Source organism: Bradysia coprophila (genome assembly GCF_014529535.1).
Source record: "Bradysia coprophila strain Holo2 chromosome IV unlocalized genomic scaffold, BU_Bcop_v1 contig_81, whole genome shotgun sequence".
Classification (NCBI taxonomy): Eukaryota; Metazoa; Arthropoda; class Insecta; order Diptera; family Sciaridae; genus Bradysia; species Bradysia coprophila.
Genome location: NW_023503375.1, coordinates 2,229,077 through 2,250,630, shown reverse-complemented (window position 1 = coordinate 2,250,630; position 21,554 = coordinate 2,229,077). Strand labels below are relative to the sequence as shown.

Here is a 21,554-nt window from a genome sequence, read left to right as displayed (position 1 = left end):
ATATCTGGTTTGAACTTTCATTGCAAGACCTCACTTTGGATACATCTCTTTCAGTGGTTCCTGCATTATAAGACCTAATTTTAATCGAATAAGATTGGAGATTTATGGAGGCTTATCAGCACTATAACTTCAACAGTAACCCAGATTATGCCCCATCCACTCTACCCTCTTGAAATGTTTTTCATTTATCGTCAAATTTTCCAGTTGCTAAGTTACTTTGAAACAAGCGGGGCTTGCTGGTTACTTTATTAATGAGTTTAAAAAAGGCAACGGTCTTCAAGCTAATTACCTACACAAAATTATGCAAATTATATTGTTCCGGACTCAGTGGAGACTATCTAAAACGATAAATCCATCAAAATGGTATTGGTAAATGGGTGTCACTGTCTTCTGTTTACCACATCTCATTTTCCCTTTTCTTTTGCCGTACTTTTCTTTTGTAAATTTTTTTTTTTTCATCTCAGCAAAACCATCGTTTCTACCTCGCAGCAGATAGAAATCAACCATCTTATGCATCCCACAATCTTTTAACTACAATTTCCGCATGTTACACATTTTTTCTTTCTCGATGTTATTATCGGCCTGACGCTATAATCAATCAATCAATTGTTGTTCGTTTTAATAAATTGAGAAAATTACTTTCACTGCATAATGTGTTTGTGTGTGCTTGGGTACTTTGAAGGAGATTTTTAATGAAACCGAAACGGAAAAAAACAAAATTGTAATGCAAATTAATCTAATTACATGAATTCAAAGCCGAAAGATAAATAGAAATTTTAACGAAATTAAAATAAAAAATTTTGTTTAACAAGTTTTCAAGTTCTTTATTTCTGGTAGACAAGACAGGCATACACAACATGTCGTTACTTAATATGTTATTCAAACGCGTGACTTCGTAACGTTGGATATTCAAGTCATATTACAACCATGTAGCCATGTGGAAATATTTAAATGAGAGTAGAGAAGATTTTATAAGCAAGACTGGTGAGTCTTGCTGATAACTTGTTTTGCTTTTCGAATTTATAGCACCACACGACTGATATACCCAGAAGTTTATGTAAATCAAAATTGTGCAATTTCTGGATATTTTTCGTTGTAAACAGACAATTACGCGTCGGAGAAAGAGAGAAAATGTTGTAGGAAGTTATTGGATATGTGTCTTGGCGCCGCAGGTTTTGATGTTCGAGTGCTAATTATAATTGTAAAGCATTTATGCATTCACGCGGAACAAACGACGCGAACGAAATTCGTTTCACACTTGTTCACTATTCGCACGTCACACCATAAGTCCATTCTATATATTATCGCGTCGTAATTTTCTAGCGGCAGGGAATGGACAGACTTGAAGGTAAAAATCAACAAAGAAACTTACCTTTAAAACTATCGACAGACTGCTAGCTGTTGCTGATTCTGAGAACACGCTGTCATGACTCTGTGATAATCCATCTCTGCTGAATTCGCTGCAATAGAAATTTTTCGAAATTTAGAAGATTCAATGACTTGACCGTTGACCGCATCGTGACAACGAAAAAAAGAAATTCATTTCACACTCACCTATCCAGCAGTCGTCCCTCACTCAAACTTCTCTGATAGTCAGTCATATCTTTATCTAATTCATCAGCCACTTCCTTAGCTCGAGCACTATCGGCACTTCGTTCACGTTTTTCCTTTTTCGCATAAAATCCGCCACCTACGGAAACACTACTGGTAATTTGGTGACTGTGGTGATGATGATGATGCTGTGATTTGTGCTTTCCATCGGGAGACGTTTCACTCGCTGCACCCAATCGGCCAACGGTAGTATCGTCTAAACTAGACGTCGGTGATATGGTGTCTGCTTGTGCAACCGATCGTCGGCGAAATATTTTGCGTAAATTTCGAAGCGGATGGAAGCGTCGACGCTTTTGTGTTTCTGAAATAGGAATGGTTCATACGTTATTGGGTGGAAGATACTTTTGTTCCTAATGAGCATTGTTGATGTTTATAGATAACGCGATGTATTTGATCGCGAACAAGCTTGGCTTATCGATATTTTATCAGTTTTTTTTTGGGTTTATTCGGTTAAAGAACCAACAAGCAATACGGCTTCTTTGTATACATACAATTAGGCTGTTTCATAATGCATTGTAATCCAGAGACGGTTCAATGTTTATTGTTAGAAAGACAAGACAAATTGCAATAAGAGATAACCGCAACAAAGGTACTGTACGAAAAGCATTTATTTTCTGTTGTCTAATCTACACCGCAACTCTATCACGTGTACAACATACATATATAGTCAGTCTATTGTCGTTATCGTCTAATTAATTTCGTAGTGATACTTAGAGACTTATCGTCAAGTCAAGTTAGATAGTGATAATGTTAGACGAAGGTAAGGATGAAAAGAATTATTGATTTAACTTCAAATTTAGACCGTTATCTCAGCCTCGACAAAAATTAACCTACATTAGGTGCACCCAACACTCAGTTGAAAAAAGCTGCAGAACCAGATTTTTCCTTTAATTATCTCAAACAGCCGTGTGTAACCGCCACTAAAATCCATTTTTCGCACTTTCATTTTTCTACACCTTAAAGCTCACTCACAATGCTCACTGTTAATGAAATGGTAAGTAGCAAAATTATACAAAATCTGTGTTTAATTCGTGTAAACATAATCAAAGTGGAATATTCATCGCCGTAAAGACCTGTTGTATATAAACACATTTTTCAAGCGAATGTTAGACAAACAAATTTTATTCAAGGCCAATTAAACATTCAAATGATGATGATGATGAGACATAGGCAAATAATTTCTTCTTTTATACCTTCGGAACGATGTAACTGGTTTCGTCGTTCCTATTTGTAGTGCAGTAGTATCATTTTAGCGAGAAATTTATTATTTGTAAGGTTAATGTAATGTAGAGCTAGGAATTTGTAGTACATACAGAAAATCCAGAATACATCTGTTATCGATAACGATGACAAAATGAAGTGATGAGCTCTGGCTGCTTATAGTTCATGTCAAAACAAATGAAGTAAAAGATTTTGCCTCAGACATTAATCCAAAAAAGAAACAGATTTGAATAAAGCGAGTGTTTTCTTCAAAAGGTTATTAAAGGTTATCGGTGCTACGCAGGTATTGGTATTGGTAGGTACACCGGAACAATGTAAACTTTCGAACAGAGGGATTCTTTTGAAAAACTAGCCTACCGAAATCGGGCGTGTTTTCTAGTGGAAGTTTTTAGGGGCCATTCACAAATTACGCACTCACCTAAGGGGGGGGGGGGGGTCAGAAATTAGACATTTTTATATGAAAATCGCGTGCGAAACGGGAGGGGTCAAAAATTACACGTCCACCGCGTGCGTAATTTATGGATGGCCCCTCCAGGTACACGAGCCGTACAGGGTCGTGTGGGGTGTCATTAGAAAGGTAATCACATGTACTATTGAGCCGAATAGATACTCATTGGTTTTAAAATTAATCCGCACTGAAATATGTGCAGTTGAAGTTTTCAACAGAAAACTTGCACTTTTCTTACCAATATTTCTCTAGTTACACGAGCCGTACATGGTGGTGTGGGGTATCATTAGAAAGGTAATTTTATGTGCTTTTGGGCCAAATAGGGTCTTATGGGGTTTGGATGCATATGCGATGAAATATGGGCACTTAAACATTTCAACTTCTCATATTTCATCGTAGATGCTTTCAAACCCCCATAAGACCCTATTTGGCCCAAAAGCACATAAAATTACCTTTCAAATGATACCCCACACCACCATGTACGGCTCGTGTAACTGGAGAAATATTGGTAAGAAAAGTGCAAGTTTTCGGTTGAAAACTTCAACTGGACATATTTCAGTGCGGATTAATTTTAAAACCAATGAGTGTCTATTCGGCTCAATAGTACATGTGATTACCTTTCTAATGACACCCCACACGACCCTGTACGGCTCGTGTACCTGGAGAAATGTTGGTAAGAAAAGTGCAAGTTTTCGGTTTTTGATCACCTTTCACCAGTCACAAAAGCTTCGAAGAATTTTTTTGAAAGTGGTTTTGGGTTCTAGGGTCGAAGTCCTTTCTAGAAACATAGAAAAAAGTCCACTGGAAAATGCGTCCGATTTCGGTAGGCTGTTTTTCAAAAGAATCCCTCACAGTTTTTTACGGTTAGCTTTCTTAAATTCCGATAGTCCACCCACTTTTTATTACATAAATACATCATTGTACAAATTAGTCAGTTGGTACCTAGCTGACCAGCGGCTTTTGAGAGACGTAGAAATTTCACTACATTTACAATAGGGTTCTACTTAAAAGCTTAAAGCTCGTAAAAGCTAACATGAGACCCGCTTTCTATTTGCTTCGATTGATCAAGAACTAATGGTCTGGTCGTATCATTATTTTTGATTCTGATGCTACTGCACTATTAATTCTCTCCTCATTCAAAAGTCAAAGATTCGAAATTTATTTCGAAAAAGTGTACCGCCATTTATCCGAAGAAATTTCGCACTTTACAGACATCAAAAAGAAAATAAAGTCAATAAGTAGTCTGACTCACTATATGAAGATATAATTTCAAATTGTCTGATTAATTAGAACGTTATGGCTAATTACATTTCAATTGAATAAAAGCCAAACTTTTGCCTGTTAATTATATTCATTTCGATTCAATTAGCACTGCTTTTGTTTTTATTTTTCTATTATATCTACGTTATGCTAGGCTGCTAGCGGCAACAATAATATTTGGGTTTCTCAACGAGGCCTTAAATTTAATGTGCTGATTTTGCATGATGATGATCGTTCATGTTCACTATTATAGATTCATTCGTCAATTAATTAAACTTGCCCGATATGTTGCTCAATCGAATTGAGGTCTGTAATCTTTTCAATCACAACATCCAAACAAGAAAAGTCTTCGGTTTCACTCAAATGCACCGTAATGGCCGGATTAATTAATTTAATTTCACGGCCGTTTATCAATAATAAATTAAAAGTTTTTCTCTTTCACAAAGCTCAGTCTTTTGAATCTGACAAAATTACACTTTTTTTTCTCGTTTTGTTTCCGAAAGAAAAATGGGAAAAGCACGCGCGTAGCGAAGTATATACTGAACGTTTTGTGTGTATAAAAACTTAAAAAAAAAACCTGAACACGTGAAATCTTTTCGAATTGAACGTGAAGGAGAAAATGTTTATGTCTTTCGTGTACCTTCAACAAAGTTCAACTGAAGATGAACAATTTGAAATAATGAAGAAGAAAAAACTCTCTTCACCGTTACACTAATTCTTCTTTAAAAATTTTTATTTATTTATTTATTTACACTACACACTCATTTGTTTGATTTTACTTTTCCACCAATGAATTCAACCAAACAATGTTTTCTTTTTCACATCTTTGAATGCGTGCAGAAGAAGAATAACAACACAAATTGACACAACGATTCGCTGGTAATATTTTATCAGCGCTTAAATATGAATATTTAAATTTAAGAAAAAAAAAAACTTTTCTCTATGAAGCTAAGTCAATAAGTTTCGACTTGGCTGCTTTCGATGCGACTCGGTAATAATATGAAAACCGTTTATTTGCTTGTCTATTGGTCTATTGATTAGATTACATTCGGTACATATAATACGGGAAAGTGTCATCGATATGATAAGAATTTTTTATTCTGTTTTATTAATTATTGTACAAATGTTTGTTCATTGATGACATCGTATTGCTTTTAAAGAGCGGCACAATTTTTTTTTTCGCAGTGCAAAGTTAATTAGGAGAACATTGTGTTAATTCGGATAGAAATCTTGAGAAAATATTATTTTTTTATTGATTCGGCAATTCATGGTATTTCTTTTCATCAAGTAAACAATTGATAGTAATTTATCTCGTGTGTATGGGTGGGAAAATTGGAATTACTTTTAGATTGTTAAAAGTTACTCGTAAGCACATAACACACGGAAAGAGAACATGAGGTAACCAACCTGAGATCAGATTTTACAGGACCGGAACCAAAGAAGAAGATGGACGACCTAGATCAAGCAAATGGTGGGGACAATGTGGCAGCAATGGATCGTTCAGAATGGAAGACAAAAGGAGAGGCTACATCCAGCAGTGGATATTAACGGGCTGATTAACAAGAAAAAGAGGAACCAAAGATTGGCCTATCAAATGCAGCCAAATAAAAGCTAGTAACTCTGGACGACTAATCAAAGAGGAAAGCATACGAAACTCATTTATATTTATATTTGGTTTCACAGACACGAAATCACATTTCACAAGTCATATGTTATTGACGACGAAGCAAATAGCGAATTCCAATTAATGTGGTCCAGAACAACTCAGGGACTCAGGTCCTATTTTTGGAAAATTGATTTGCGATTCTGTTGTAGTCACGTCGTAATCTTTGTTGCTAAGTCTATGACTTCACTAGTGTAATGTTATCGTGGATTTCACTATATATATAACCCGTGGTTCCATTTTAATACTTTGCAAAATTCGCTAAGATTCTACAAAATTCGCTAAGACTTTCTAAAATTCTCTAAGATTGTCTAAAATTCGCTTAGATTTTAACAGATTTTGGACAATTTTAACTAATTCAGCAAGTCAATTTTCCAAAAAAAAACTCTTGCACCACTGGTAACCACTACATAGCGAAAAATATGATATCATAGATTTGGTAACAGAAAGTATGTTACAACAGAAGATGTAAGAAATTTACGTTTTTCGTTTGTAAAATTCTGTACGAATCGAGTTACAATAAATAGTCTTCACCTTCACCAGTAGCTGTTGCCGCATATACATAAAATCAAAAAAAAAATTATCTGATTCGCATCCACACTCCACTCAACAAGCAACGAGCTAACCTAATCTAAGTTTTATCTCACCTCTTATTTAATATGGACAATATAACGTGAATATTGTTTGCTAATGTTTACATATATAAAATTTCTTGTGAAAAAGAAAACGTAATAAACAAACAATAAATGTGTGAAAATTCATTTGTGTTCTTATCAGCTCCACTTCAAATAATATTCAACGAAACGAACCATTTATGGCAATAATCGCAAGAATTCTCTGCACATTATTTTAGTACACATAAATATTGTGATAAATATTTATTATTTTTTCTACGTATTGGGTAGACTTGAAGGTGAGTGTGTAAACGTGCATTTATATATATACGTAGCTGTGGTGTATACAGTTTAAGATCATGTGGAAACCAACGACATTGTAAGTATCTAGACTAACAGTATGAAACATGAACTCGTTCATACAGTGGAGCCAAAGTAAAGTGCGAAATGTAGATAGTGTGTGTGGGAGTACCATGATTTAGGGTACCATTCACCACATTGGATGACGGTGTGGAACGGCTACAGCTAATCATCTGTTATCTTCAACGACGGCAAAAATAGGGGCTGCGCTCTGGGTATGCCTTTATTATATAACAAAAAACGTGTGAAAGGAAATGAAGTACAAGATTTTGTACAGTGTGTTGTTTTCAGTTCTGAACATATTTGAGATTTTTTTGAGTTTTAAAAGTCATCGACGTTCCCAGTTAATGAAGTGTTTCTCTTTTATGATATTTTGGCGGAAAACTTGAGAACACCTTAGCAAATTCAAATTTTGCACCAAAATATCATGAACTAAAGAATCACTTAAATTGCCTGAAAAAATCCATCGATAACTTTTAAGACTCTGATGAATCTAAAATTGTGTTTTCTTACGGTGAACAAACTAGAAATTTTGCCTGTTTTTAAAAACAGAAAGAAGTTTAAACAAAAGAAGTTACAGATTTTATGATTCTACTGTGTTCCGATGTGTAAAATAATGAGTGGAACGAAGGAAGTAGGAATTTTGTAGACATTTAAAACAACATGTTATAATGGTGCACATTAACTAGTCGTCCTTTAGTCAGTACAGTTTTTTTTTTAAATCTTTCAGCTGCCCTTTATTGTATTAATTTATGCCTAGCTATTGTAGCGCATAAATTTCATTGTTTAAAATTGCATACTTCTGTGTGTAACCATGATTAATAAAGCAATGTCTCACACATTCTTCAACATAATTGTAATTGAGAGCGGAAGTTTGAATCGCCTGCGCTTACATGTTGACTCACGTTTTACAGACATTAAGTGCGTGATTGAATCGAACTGATAAATGTTAACTGGCAAGTAAACAAACAACAAACCGTCGAATTAAGGTTTGTCTTTGAGCTCTTTCCGTTCTAAATAGGTCCACTAATGGTGTGGTTTGTTTAATGAGAAACATGTTTCATGTATGTACGACTAGGGGATAAGAGGGGTCTAACAAAAATATGATAAATGGTCTCTTGAATATCTAAGATGTTTTACATCGAATAAAATCCAAATTGGTTGGTGTCAAAATGAAGATCTTAATGGTATAAGATCTTGTTTTTATAAGTGTAAGTCGAATGTATGATATACTGTCTATTTGTGGTGATGATGGTGCTTTGGGCCAAGACATCTTCAAATCATTTTTTTTAACAATTGCCTGTAAGCTACAAATTATCATCTGGCTGTCATCTGGTATCGACGACGACACCAATAATAAACGACAAGGGTTGACTAATAAGCATGTTCAAAACAAATGAAGTAAAAGATTTCCGAAATAAATCTCTGAAAATCGACGGTTAGACGGTTAATAAGCTTGCCGTCTGTGACGGGTTTTTGCGGTGATCTCGTTAAACTAGTGGTGAAAACGAAAGACGTAGACATTTTGATTTCCATCTGATGAAGTGTGACAGTATCACAATGATTTCGATCCGTCGGCTGATGAAGAAGTAAAAAAACCGGTGGACTCTTGTGCTGATAATAACCGTAAAATGTTAATCGACAATTTTCAGTTGAGAAATTTCTTCTTTTTTTTCAAAGAAAAACAAATAACAATAACAATTCATTGCATAAGCAACAGGCGTTAGATGGCACATAATGTCGGCGTGTATTATACGTTGAAGAGAGAGGAAATCTCATTTTTTCCGGATATTTTTTTTGCTTCTTTTGCTATAGGTTTTTATGCGATGCAATAAACGGAAATGAACGAAAGAAATAAAATAAATTCCTCAAAAATGAATTGAAAAAAAAAATGTTCGGGAATTAAAAACCAATACGAAATGCTTCGAAAATATGCAATAAAAACTTTCCGTAGCACTAACTGAACATAATAATGCACTTCAAGTGAATTGTTCATTGCAGCCAATAAATAATTGTATGTAATTAAACGAACAAAGTGCCACTAATTGACGTTCCATTTGAAGTGAAGTGAATCATGGAATAAAATCATTGAACGGCGCAAAAGTCTGTGCTACAAACCTGATAAAAAAAAGAGTTTTGAATTTGGTTTTATTAATGCAAGTTCGAATCACAGCAAAACAAAAAAACAATTTCTTCTTGCTTATTGTATATTGTGTTGAATGTTGATTAATGGTTACGTACAGAGAGCTAATATATAACCAAATATTGTATTATGTGTGGAAAAAAAAGCTCACAGAATGAAGGAACATAATAAACAATTTGGACCTATATTTTTATGTGCTTCTTTTAGCGCACGTATCCAACAGCTGTTGTCGAATTCATCGTGAATAATCATTTGCATACCAAATATAATTTCTTTGTGGTTCGTTAATTTTTGGTTGAATTGAAAATTTGCTGTAAATTTTACACGATAAAACATTAAAAGTGTGTTGAACACTAAACCGGCATATCATATCGTATATAATACACATCCATCCATAAGTAGCAAAATTAGAAGTATAATTTTGAATCTCTTTTTTTTTTCGTTATTTTATGCAAATCATGTACCTTATAATAACATCAAAACGAATAATTTATTCGGAACAGCGTTCTCCTACTCCAAATTTTCTGTTTTACCTGCTCTGTAAGACTGTAACTGAGCGTTGAATGTGTGCTGCATATATTTTTGTTGTTAATGTTCTTTTCACAAGCTGAGTGCTAAGATGCCTCATTAGAGGCAGTAAAAATTTCACAAGTGAGAATTTTATGGACAAACGTATATATGGCACTCATAATCGAGTGATTATTTTCGGATGAATACTTAGGCAGATGATGGTAAAAGGTTAATAACGATGTTAGAGACATTTATGTTCATGTTCCAGTTCCTATAACATTTTTTTAAATATCCAAACAACCATGTCTCAACGTTTACGTTTCTTTATCATAAAACTTTAAACAAGTTGCTCGGAATTTATTCTAGAAAACTGCACTGTTACGATAAATTTATTACTTCAACAGCAGTAATTGATTGAAACGGAAGTGCATAAAATGCAACCATATCACATTGTAGATGACTCGAATAGTATGAACCTCCATTCTGTAACTCAATCAACCTTTCAATATAATAAATAAAATAGGACCCAAAATAGGCCACTTAGGCACGACGTAGTAACGTTCAGTAAACACCAATTCTCTAAAATATTTTTCATTTCCATATTTTTGCAACATGTGAGTGGAATTTTTATTTTCCTTACGGAGTCAATGAAATAAAATTTGGCCTTAGCAAATGTGGATACGTGAAGTGTTTGTGTAGAAATCTCAATTGTTTTTTTTTTGTGGTAAGACTCTTAGTAAAAGAGTGGTTGGTATAATAAAAATATGGAAACTCAATTACGTGGAAAGAGGGTAAAAGAAACAATAAGAAAACTCGAGTTTATTGAAAATATTTTTTTTTGTAGATAAAGTACAGAATTATCGAAAAATGTGTGGTATCAGTCTATACGATAGGTCGGTCATATCGTGACGCAGGTGACAAAACTCGGGATCGACGGACTAAAAATGCACCCACAGACACCTTCCCGAGGAAACGTTAATTTAATAGATTTATTCAACCAAAGAACATTTAACGTACATTACGTACATTTAACCCAAAGACTAGTAAGCCACTGTCGTACCCCGGGTTCTGGCGGGAGACAAAACTCTAAGTCCACTCTAATCCAAAGGGTGCCAAGGATGGTGAATAATGCAAAACTTCGGTTGAACGTGTTTATTTATACACTAAACGATAATTCACAATAATTTTCTTATTAAAATCTTAAACAAACGCGCTTCACTCCAAATATAACGAAAACTATTTTTGCTATTTTCTCCAGGGTAGCACGTTGATTTGGGACGCAACCTGTACGGACACCCTGGCCCCTAGCAACTTGCGCTTCAGCGTGAGAAAAGCTGGTGAAGCGGCCGAAGACAGAGCAAAAAGGAAAACAGCGAAATATCGGTCTCTCATCAACCAGAATTACTACTTAGTACCGTTTGCGGTTGAAACGCCCGGTCCTTGGAGTGAAGAAGCAATTCAGTTCTTCAATGTCCTCAGTAACAAAATTGCAATAAAAACACATGAACCGCGGTCAAGATCATTTCTTCAGCAACGTATTAGCTTGGCTATTCAAAGAGGTAATGCGGCTGCGGTCATGGGAAGCTTTCGGGAATGTGATAAATTAGACGAGGTTTTTTATATTTTATGATGAAATTGTATGAATGAAATTGTATACTTTGTTCGAATGCTGCACAAATAAATTTTCTTAATAAGACTAGTAAGTAGTAACGCTGCATTCAAAAATGACGTCCAGTTTTCAAAATCGTACCCGAACTATACTGTGAAATAGGACGATTCACGAAGGGTCCTTAAGAATTTTGTATAAATTTTTATAATTTCTGGACTTTCTATAAATTTATGGTATGGTATGTAGCTCCCGAAGTGCTTTGTCGAGCCAGACCGGCCCTGCAGTTTTTATAGAAAAAAAGTAACTTTAATGGTATTGGGTATAAGTCAAACGTGGACCTCGGAAGAATGAGAACCAAACGAACGAACGTCTTTCATAAATGGAAGTAAATTAAGTGTTTCCAGTCAACGATGTTTTGGCGCAAAATTTGAACATTACCTAGCGAATGTAAATTTTCCGTCCAAATTATCATAGACTCGGAAGTTTTTAATTGCATGGGAACTTGTGTTTTCTAGAAATGAACACACTGTATTTCTGAGAATTAAATTCCTTAAAATTCAATAAAATTCTTAAAAATTCATGAAATGAAATTTTGAATTTTGTAAGAATTTTGATGAATTTAATTATCAGAAATGAACGCAGGGCATAACTATTCTGTACTGACCTGTTATTACCTAAAATACTTCCTTACATAGCAAAGAAAGAACGACAGACGAAATACAAAGATGTTACGACTGAGTATTCAATGAAAAGAAATGAACACAGAGAATATAATGAAAATCTTTTAAATATCTCAAACACATCCAGATGAAGATGGAAACGAATAATTTTATAAATTCCCATGACAAAAGACGTTAAAAACGTTTCAAAAAGCTACTACTTGCGAAAAATATATCGTCAACGTTTTTCCCATTTCTTGTACATTTCCGCTCGCACAAGGCGTATTTCATGATGAAGCTTTTACCATGTTACATTCAAATTCATGAATCATGAATCCAGTATCTTCACATTATACAAAATATGTGCAAGCTTCAATATAATGCAAATTTGTTGAAGAAAAAAAAAATCTGAAAAAGAACGGAGGCAGATTTACTCCATTGTTAGAAATTTCATTGTTTTGTCATAAATTTTTAATGTTTCCCGGAAGATGTTATGCAACTGCAGTTGTTGATTGAGGCATTGTGGATGTAGATGCGTCATAAAAAGGATTTCTTTTCATTTATTGCGATGGCGAGAAATGTGTTCACTCTAAAGTAAGACCCATTTGAATTCGAAATGTTACAATGTAGGTAGCTACGTATAAGGTGTACCGATTGTGTAAAAAAAAGACTGAACACTGTATGTACTCAGGCATACCTATAAAGTCTCTCACAACAAAACATTGCAGTCGCTTCCTGTTGGACTCGTTTTGTGAAAAGCTTTGGTCTCTTAAGACTAATTGACAATTCAAATGTTGATTCAATCATTCTGATAGTGGAACGACAGAACGCCTGTTTCACTTCTTCGAGTTCATTGAACAGCGGAATCTGATGTGAATCATGCGATTAGATCAAACTGCCAATATTTGTTTGAATTAGAAGAGAAGAGAAAAGCGGAATGACAAATACAAATTTTGTTTTCTTAACTAATTGCAACCAATATGTCGCCGTTTGATTGACCTTTATATATGACTCAAAGCAGTTTGTATTCTTCGTCTAAGTCATAAAATCAAAACAGGTGTATTGAGGGTTTTACCAATTAAATTTCAAGTAGAACTACAGTCAAAGGCAGTCAATTTTCAGCATAAATTAGCTTCAGCCAACGCACTGTCTAGCACCGAAGCTGACGTTGACGTCACTCAAATAGAGGGCTGAACCGATCAAAGTTGGCTATTCTTTTTCATACAATGGCTATCAAATTTTTTTTTTAAATAGTCAACAAGTGTGTTTTTGGCCTTCTAATTGAGTGATGTCAAAGTCAGCTTCGGTGCTTGACAGTGCTTTGCTTCAGCTGTTTTTCAGCTGATCCATACAAACAATCACAACCGCTTATACGTCTTTATACGGTTTTACCACTATCATGCGCGTGCGTGTAGCAGCTTCGACCGTATGAACAAGGAAAACCAGTTTTGATTGTATGTGTGAATCAGCTGAAAAACAGCTGAAGCTAATTTATGCTGAAAATTGACTGCCTTCGACTGTAAGAATGAACCGTTAACGAAACAAATCAGATATGAGTGTCGAGACTCTGGTGGAAAACACTTTGGAAATTTTGTCGTTATTTTGCTGGCGGAAAGAAAAGCGATTTTCTCACCATCGACTCGAGGTGAAATTGTTGAGTTTTAAAGTTCCTTGTTTGGTCATTTTCATAGAGTAATGAATCGAAAACTTTCATCCAATTGACGTCATTGACAAAATAATTTCTGCTCTTTTTTAATACAAAGAAATTCTGCTACACAGCAGCAATTTATGGACAAGTACAACGCAATACACGACACACATTAAAACATCAAATAAATTCGAATCAACTGTAATATGTTGTCGCATTTTCCACTCTGAATGGGGCACCATATGTGCTCTGCAAAAAAAAAAACCGAAAGAAAAGAAGCACGAACGAAAACCTTAAGTAATTTCGAACGCTCCATTTTGTTAAACGTTTGAAATTCACGGAAGGTTTCCCTACAAAAAAATATTAAATATTTATCCAGATAGGCTCAGAGGAATGAATGATTTTGGCTAAAAAAAACCGTTAGTTCCCTCGAAATATAAAAACAGAAAAAAAATGTTTTTATCGCAAGTAAGCAATTGCCTTCCTTTTGATTTATTTGGAAATATATAGAGAGCGAAGAAAAAAGTGATAATCATATATATAAGCTCACCTGGTGTGTCTGGCGGTGGTGATGCTATAGCAACTGGTTCCCCCATTTCCAAGGGCGGTGAATTTTCTCGTACACAAGACATCAGACCAGCTGACATCTGGAAAAATTCAAAAGAAAAACCAAAAATTACTTTCCTGATTACTTTTTCTCTGCTCGGAATATATTTTCTAATTTCTTTTTTATCACTAAAAAATCTTTATTAACACATCCTGTTGAATCGTTACTTTTTTCTTCTTTCGCATATACCACTCCATGCTATTTTCCTTCTACTTTGATGCTGCAATCACATACAATTCTCGTTTCTTAGATGTTTATTATTTTCTGTTTGGATAATCACTATATGGGTTTTTTGTTGTCATCTTTCAAAACATTATTATTCATCTGCAAGTCTCAATGTTAAAATACTTGCTTATGTTGCATTCTCGAGTTGCTGTTCTTTCGTTTTTTTCTTCTCTCCTTCATATTTTTACAAGATCTCAAGTTATGTGGCGAGACAGTGTCTTATGCATTAACTTAAGTATTACCTCCATTTGCAACGTCATTTAAAGAAAGAAAAATAAAATGAAAAAAATCCATAAAAAACTATGAAGACATATGTTCAAGTTCATTGTGATTTTGTTGTTGTTGTTTTTTCATAAGGAATTCATTTAAAAAAAAAACTTCGAGAGAATGACTATTCATTAGGTATCATATATTCAATTGGCTCATAATGAGAGTGTCATTGCATGCAACGTACGGTGAATTTTATGATAAAGTTGATAAATAACAGAAGTGTCGTCGGTCGTAGACACTGGTTTTACTTATTTCATCGATGTGTGATATCTAGTCATATTAAGCAAGACATTTTCATTGTTTCGGTTCGAAGAAGTATTACTGTTATACCGTGTCGAGTTTCGTTGAATCATGAACGAAAATCTTTTCTAAATTTTCTGAAATTAGTTTTGAGAGTCGATATGTTACGGACACTAGCCAATCGAACAAAGGTGTTTTAACGAAGGATTTTCTGAACGATCGCTCTGATTTACTGATCGTTTACATATGTGAATTTATAGCGAAAATCATTTAAGAATTACATTGACGTTACCGGAAAGACAGAATTGTATTTAATGTCGTCCATGCAAATCGATTCATATAGATTAAAATTTGTTAGATTTCGTCTCATCCTAAAAAATTACAATAACTCGAAATTCGTTCGTGTTGTGGCAGTTTATGTGTGGTCAATTTATATTGAGCATCCACAGCATCCTAAAGGAAATTATTGTAATTTTTCTATGTGTTAGAATTTTAGAGATCTCAGTTGACTTGAGAATCAATAAACGATTTTTAAAACTGAATTGTTTTCATTCCAGTCGATGCGCAACGGTGCTGTTAGAAGTTTAGTTCGAATGCCTGGTCGCAATACGATACGATATATATTTAGTGATGAAAATCTATTACTTTAAAAATTAATTCAATATGAAGTGGTCGAGATACATCATCTCTTTAAACTTTTACAAACGGAAACCCTATCGTCATGTAACGATCTGTTACTTCATTTGTTTTAAATGTATACCACATCTTGTACTTCTTTAGTTTCACTATACGTCTAACTCAAAGACATATTAGTGGGATAGACAGGAATTACGTAGACGAAATCTTGAAGCAAAAGCAAACTGAGTATACTATACATTTTTTACTCACACACTCAAAAATTTCAATTTCGTTTGACAGGTTCTTAAACTGTTGTTGACTTGTACGAAATTATTGTTTTCGTTGCTTTACTTAAGTCTTTCTTAAGGTATTCATAATTATATCCATTCAAAATCAAATATAATAAAAAATGCGGCATTGTATCGTTCATGGTTGCAACTCCAAGTTGAACCTTCATGAGGAAACTGAGAAAATTTCACTTTTTAAGTAAAACAACATTCATAACCTCAATTTATAGATTCGTCAAATTTACGATTTGTTTGTAAAGGTTTCCCGTAAATCAAAATGCGATAGAAGCTTGGATTAATGCGTTGCAGCATTCAAATAATCAATCGTTGGCTAGCGAATTGAATGACAATTGCTGGATCTGCGAAAAACATTTTAAGCCGGAAGACATTAATCAAAACAAATGCCGATCATCTTTGTCGAAAATGGCTGTACCAACAATATTTCCGAATTCAGATGGCATAGATACTGAATATTTATTGTTGGAAGAGTCGGAAAATGCTAATGTCTTGAATGTCTTGCAATTAAAGCAAAAAGAAAATCTGTACAACGATCACGTTAAAAATGGGTCAATGGAATATCTGCTTACTTTCAAACTTAGCCAAGATCACCTCGAAACATTCACTATAATGTCATTGGTCTAACTATATATAAGAACAATAGTCTCAGTTCATCGTTTATTTTTGTCGTTGTCGTCAATGTCGATAACATATGCCTAACCGTTTCAATGTATTTATAAAAAAGAAAAAAAATGAAATTTGAGAAATTTGCAAAATTTAACGTATTGAAACGAAAGAGAAATTTTGCAAAAAATTATCGATATTTCAGAACTTTAACGAAATTTCGAGAACTTTGTGAAATTTAACTGAATTTGTGAAATTCTACGAAATTCCGCGAAATACTAATTTCATAACCTTCGAAGATTTCGCAAACAATAGGCCCTGAACTGTTTTCAAGAGGATCATGAATTTTCCTAAAAAATTTTTATTTATTTATTCAAAGCGAAAAAAAAGACTGCTCGCATACGGCACAGTCAGTAAAAAAACGATCTTTTCAATCAACAAATATTACAATAAATAAAAATCATCCGCTCTATTACTTCCTAAAGTTCCAAGAATACATGCCGCATTGCCTCTTTGTATAGCAATAGAAATTTTCTGCAACAGATAATCTTTGGAACGTGGCTCCCCTGATGCTGTCTTCATCAACGATCCCAACTTGTCAATAAATTTCTTTGTTTCTGGACCCATGCAACCTAATGATTCAAAGGCAAGGGGGTAAATAAATAGTTTTCTTTAAGACGCATATAATGATTATGCTTAAATCTCTCCGCTTTATCTGCAATAGACCCTGCTTTCTTAGAGGATTCACTGATGTATGAAGGAGCCAAAGTATCACGTATTGTTACATCCCATAAAAGTGATTTTCCATGACTCCACGAAACTACTGTCATACCATCAGGTCTTTTACCGTCGTCTCTAGAAATACCAGGTGGTTGCAAAATATTGGGAAATCCTGCAGAGGAAAATGCATGACCAAAAACATTATTGACAGAATCGTGTTTAGCAATAATAAACAATTACACTTGTACTCTTCACACAACTGGGATCCTAAACGAAGACCAACAGCAATTCTCGCTGCATTGTTATCTAATAGTAAACCTAGTTGACTCGATGGGACAACCTGCAGCCACTTTGAAGATTCTTTGGTAGATGACGCAAGTAGTCTAGCACGAGTAACAGGTTCACTAGAATCTAACATCTCGCTAAAACTGCTCCTAATCACCGGTAGGTCCCAGTTTCGTTGCACCTTTCTCATTTCATCATTATCTGGAATAAAATCTTTAGGAATGGTATCTACTATGCTTGAAATGTCATCATCAATTATTCGCAAATTAAATTTACTCAAAATTTCATTCGACAAATCAGATGATGAATACACAGATGACAGATAGGCAGGCATTGCCAAGTCTTCAACTTTCCGAATCCCCAATCCACCAAAAACTAAAGGAAGAGAAGCTTGATCCCAAGCAAAATCTGACAACCTAACATTCGTAATCGCCTCAAGCGTAGAACGGAAAATCTCGTCAACACTTTTCAAACGATCGCGCAGCGAAAAAGTCCTGCAAGTACGCAACAAATAACTAAACCTACAGCTCTCCAAAGACTTCCTAAAAATGCACAAAGCCGGATGAACATCCATTAATTTCAAACGGTCGCACATTATTCTCAACGATTCAACCTTGGAAGAAAAAACCCTCTCTAAACCTGACTCAAAAATCGGAGACCCTAATATCTCAAGAAAAGACTCATCAACTCTCCTGATACCTGGCAACAATACTGATATATCAGCATACATCCTAGCTAAAAAATGTTTAGATTGATTAAGGTGATGACAAGAAGAAGAAGGTCTACATAACTAAATATTGAATAAAAATTATAACTAAATTTAGTGCGTCTTTCTACGCCTTAATTAATATATCGTACCACTATACCCATAGTTTAATTGAAATATGCATGTGTGTTGAATGAAGTACAAGGTCAAGAAAACATCGCACACACATAATTGTTTATTCAATACGCATAACTCGATCAACGTAATGTTTCAACGTCCGAGTGTATTAAATTCATCATATTACACCAATCTGTTTAATGCTATTTCTTTTTTCAAATTAAATTCAAACATCAAACAAATTAAATTTGCTATTCAAGCAACGAACACTCTAACACACACATAAAAGTAACTTATAATCTGATGTAAATTCCACCACAGGAAATTGAAAGATCGATCAATCGAAGCGAAAATCAATTTTGCATTTTTCCATCAGTCGATTGAAATAGGTCAAGTGTATTTGGATAATTTCGTAACCATGTTACATATGAGCAGTGGGCTATGATGTTGATATTAACGTATCGATTATTGGATCCAGGATTATAGTGCTCTATGTGTACATTCTGTAGCAGTTGTACGACTTCTGTGCATTGTACGATGTTGGGTTTTCTTTAATATAAATTTTTGGGTATAAAGGTTTAGTCAAATTGAACTTTTTATATGAAAAAATTTGTCGGCAAAGTCGGTGCCCCACCTTCAAGAAATTCAAGAACATCGTTTGAAGAAACCACAAGTCGTTTATTAGGCTCGTACAAAATATATCAGTACTTGTGCTCTCACGCTAACGTGTGTAACATATCTGGATCAATAATCTAGATGAAACTGATTGGAAACGCTTATGGTCACAAAATTTCATTACTTCTTCTACTTCCGAAAATATCTTAAGCAGAAAAGTTTCTTGTATTCCACGCAGAGATGGTAAGACGGTAATGGACAGAGTTCATCCATTTCTGAATCTTATTGCCTGAGCCCAGGCAGACATGTAGGCTGTCACAGGCTGCCTGTGCGTACGAGTCGCATGCAAATCGTATCGCTGTTAAATTCGTGCTCTTAATTTATTTGCTTATTTTATGTTAAATTGCTACAAATTGAATTTTTTGTTGAATATTTTACATGAACTGGGTGTGATTTGCTATTCATAAATTTATCGAACGAAAGCAAGTTAATAAACGGTAAATAATTTTTAGAAGGTGGGTGTGATTTTGCATTAAGTTTTTGCAATTTTCAGCGGATTTTTTTTGGGTTGATGTAGATAAGGAATGTCTGAAAATTGAATATGAAAATGTCTGACGAATTATTTTCGCGTGGCGTGTGTATCCATTGTTGGTCTTCATGAGTATAGTTCCTCTTTAAATGAAATGTATTCGAGAATGTCAATGTCGAATAGATAACAAGCTCTCATCGCAATTCATTTGTCCCTATCCCAATCAAAAAAAGTCCTCGCTTCCGCATTATTCTGCAAATATAATTTTATAAAGCCAGAATTAAACCGTCATCTTTTCCCATGAACAAACCAATCCTTAGCAGCTTAGCTTAGCTGTGAGTATATTTTTGTGTAATTTAGTTTGAACAATTTGCGAGACATCATAAATCCCAGCTTATTTTTGGCAAGACCTAATATGTATCACAATAACAAGAAACCGAGAAACTCTCATTAACTTTTCTTTCGATTAACTTTAAATGTCCCATAAATATAAACAAAATATATACCGCACGTTGAGTCATATTAGAACGATCCACATTAATCAATTTGTAACATTTTATCATAGTACATGTAATGGAAATGAAACAGACAGACAAAACATTTAAAAAGCATAAAATGTGAAAATGTCGGATTTTCGTTTCAAACGAAAGAGTGTGTTGTTTGATCTACAGAAGAGTGGTGATTTCATGGCAACCAAACACTCTTTTCGAATCATTTACAGTTTACAAATGGAATTTTGAACCACTTTCAAAAGCAAATATCAAATTCCACAAATCTTTTTTTTTCTTGTGCAATAAAAGTCAAAGTTAACAAACTAATTCGAAAACAATTCACAGATGGTACCCCGGCATCTATGTGTAATGTTTGGCGAATGTCCAACAGCTCGGAATGACTATGTCTATCAACTAAGAATATATCATTTTTAATGGCTAAATAAAATTAAGTATGCGCAGGATACACATTTGGGTTTATTGCCGTTCCTAATATAAATTCTGACAAATTAAATTCGTTTTGAATCAAAGTTCAAAGCGTAGAAATGACAGGAATTTGTAGAGAAATTTTGATATGTTCGTCACTTGATTGGAATACTTCTGTTACACACGAAAGGAAAAGAAAATAATACTGAGAAATGATAAAACCGAATGCTAACACAAAGTAGTTGAACTTCTAGAAGTGACAAGCATATCACGGTATAAAATCTAAATCTACTACTTCTCATGTCTAGTCTTCTATAAATAATCTTCTACTTCAATAGTATTAACGTACATTTTGCTAGATTTACACCCTAGAGTCACAGTTCATCTCTTATTCATATCTTATTATTGTCCTTGTTGTCAATAACAGATTTGTAGTGAATATTTGGCTTATATTGTAGAAGATGGGAAACTTATCGACTGTCACCTATATGTATGTTGTAAGGTCGTCCATAAATTAAATGTCGTTTGCTCTTTTTATAGGTTTTACATCCTTTACCCCATAAAAATACAGTCTATGCTTAACCCACCTAGAATAATATTTTAAGCAACTTCATTATGGCGTGAGAAAAACTCGTTAAAACCAGACATAGTCTATGGATGAACCTATGTAATTTTTGAAAACACTGAAAAGCAATCAAAACCACTGAACGTGTATGAATAGTTTAGTCTAGCGAACATTAATATTAATCCTAACATACATCTTGCTGAACTTCAAGTGCCATTTACTCGACTCGATTTTTCTTACTAAAAATGCGCTTAAATAAACGCACAATCATTTTCGATTTTATCATTTGTCAAACCGAAACCCGTCAAACATGTAAGTAGATTTTCAGGTTCAAATACTCATACAGAGGGACAAGTTGTTAGTCGTTATCACTGAAAAAATGAGAACAGTTAATTGTAACATATGTACAAGGGATTCTGTAATGTGTTGGTAAATATAATCATTCTACAATTACATCTAATCGGAAAGGCACTTCACTGATGTGTG

General features: G+C 34.3%; 1 protein-coding gene across 4 annotated transcripts in view; it reads right to left on the bottom strand.

Moving 5' to 3' along the window:
* LOC119072392 overlaps nucleotides 1-21,554 on the bottom strand; it is a 90,386-nt gene that overhangs the window by 21,551 nt on the left and 47,281 nt on the right. For all 4 annotated transcript variants that reach the window (XM_037177603.1, XM_037177602.1, XM_037177601.1 and 1 more), the window contains 3 exons: nucleotides 14,297-14,393; nucleotides 1,555-1,912; nucleotides 1,373-1,460 (listed from right to left, as the gene is read on the bottom strand). In XM_037177603.1, the coding sequence (XP_037033498.1) occupies nucleotides 1,373-1,460; nucleotides 1,555-1,912; nucleotides 14,297-14,393 (543 nt within the window). The remainder of the gene's footprint in view (nucleotides 1-1,372; nucleotides 1,461-1,554; nucleotides 1,913-14,296; nucleotides 14,394-21,554) is intronic.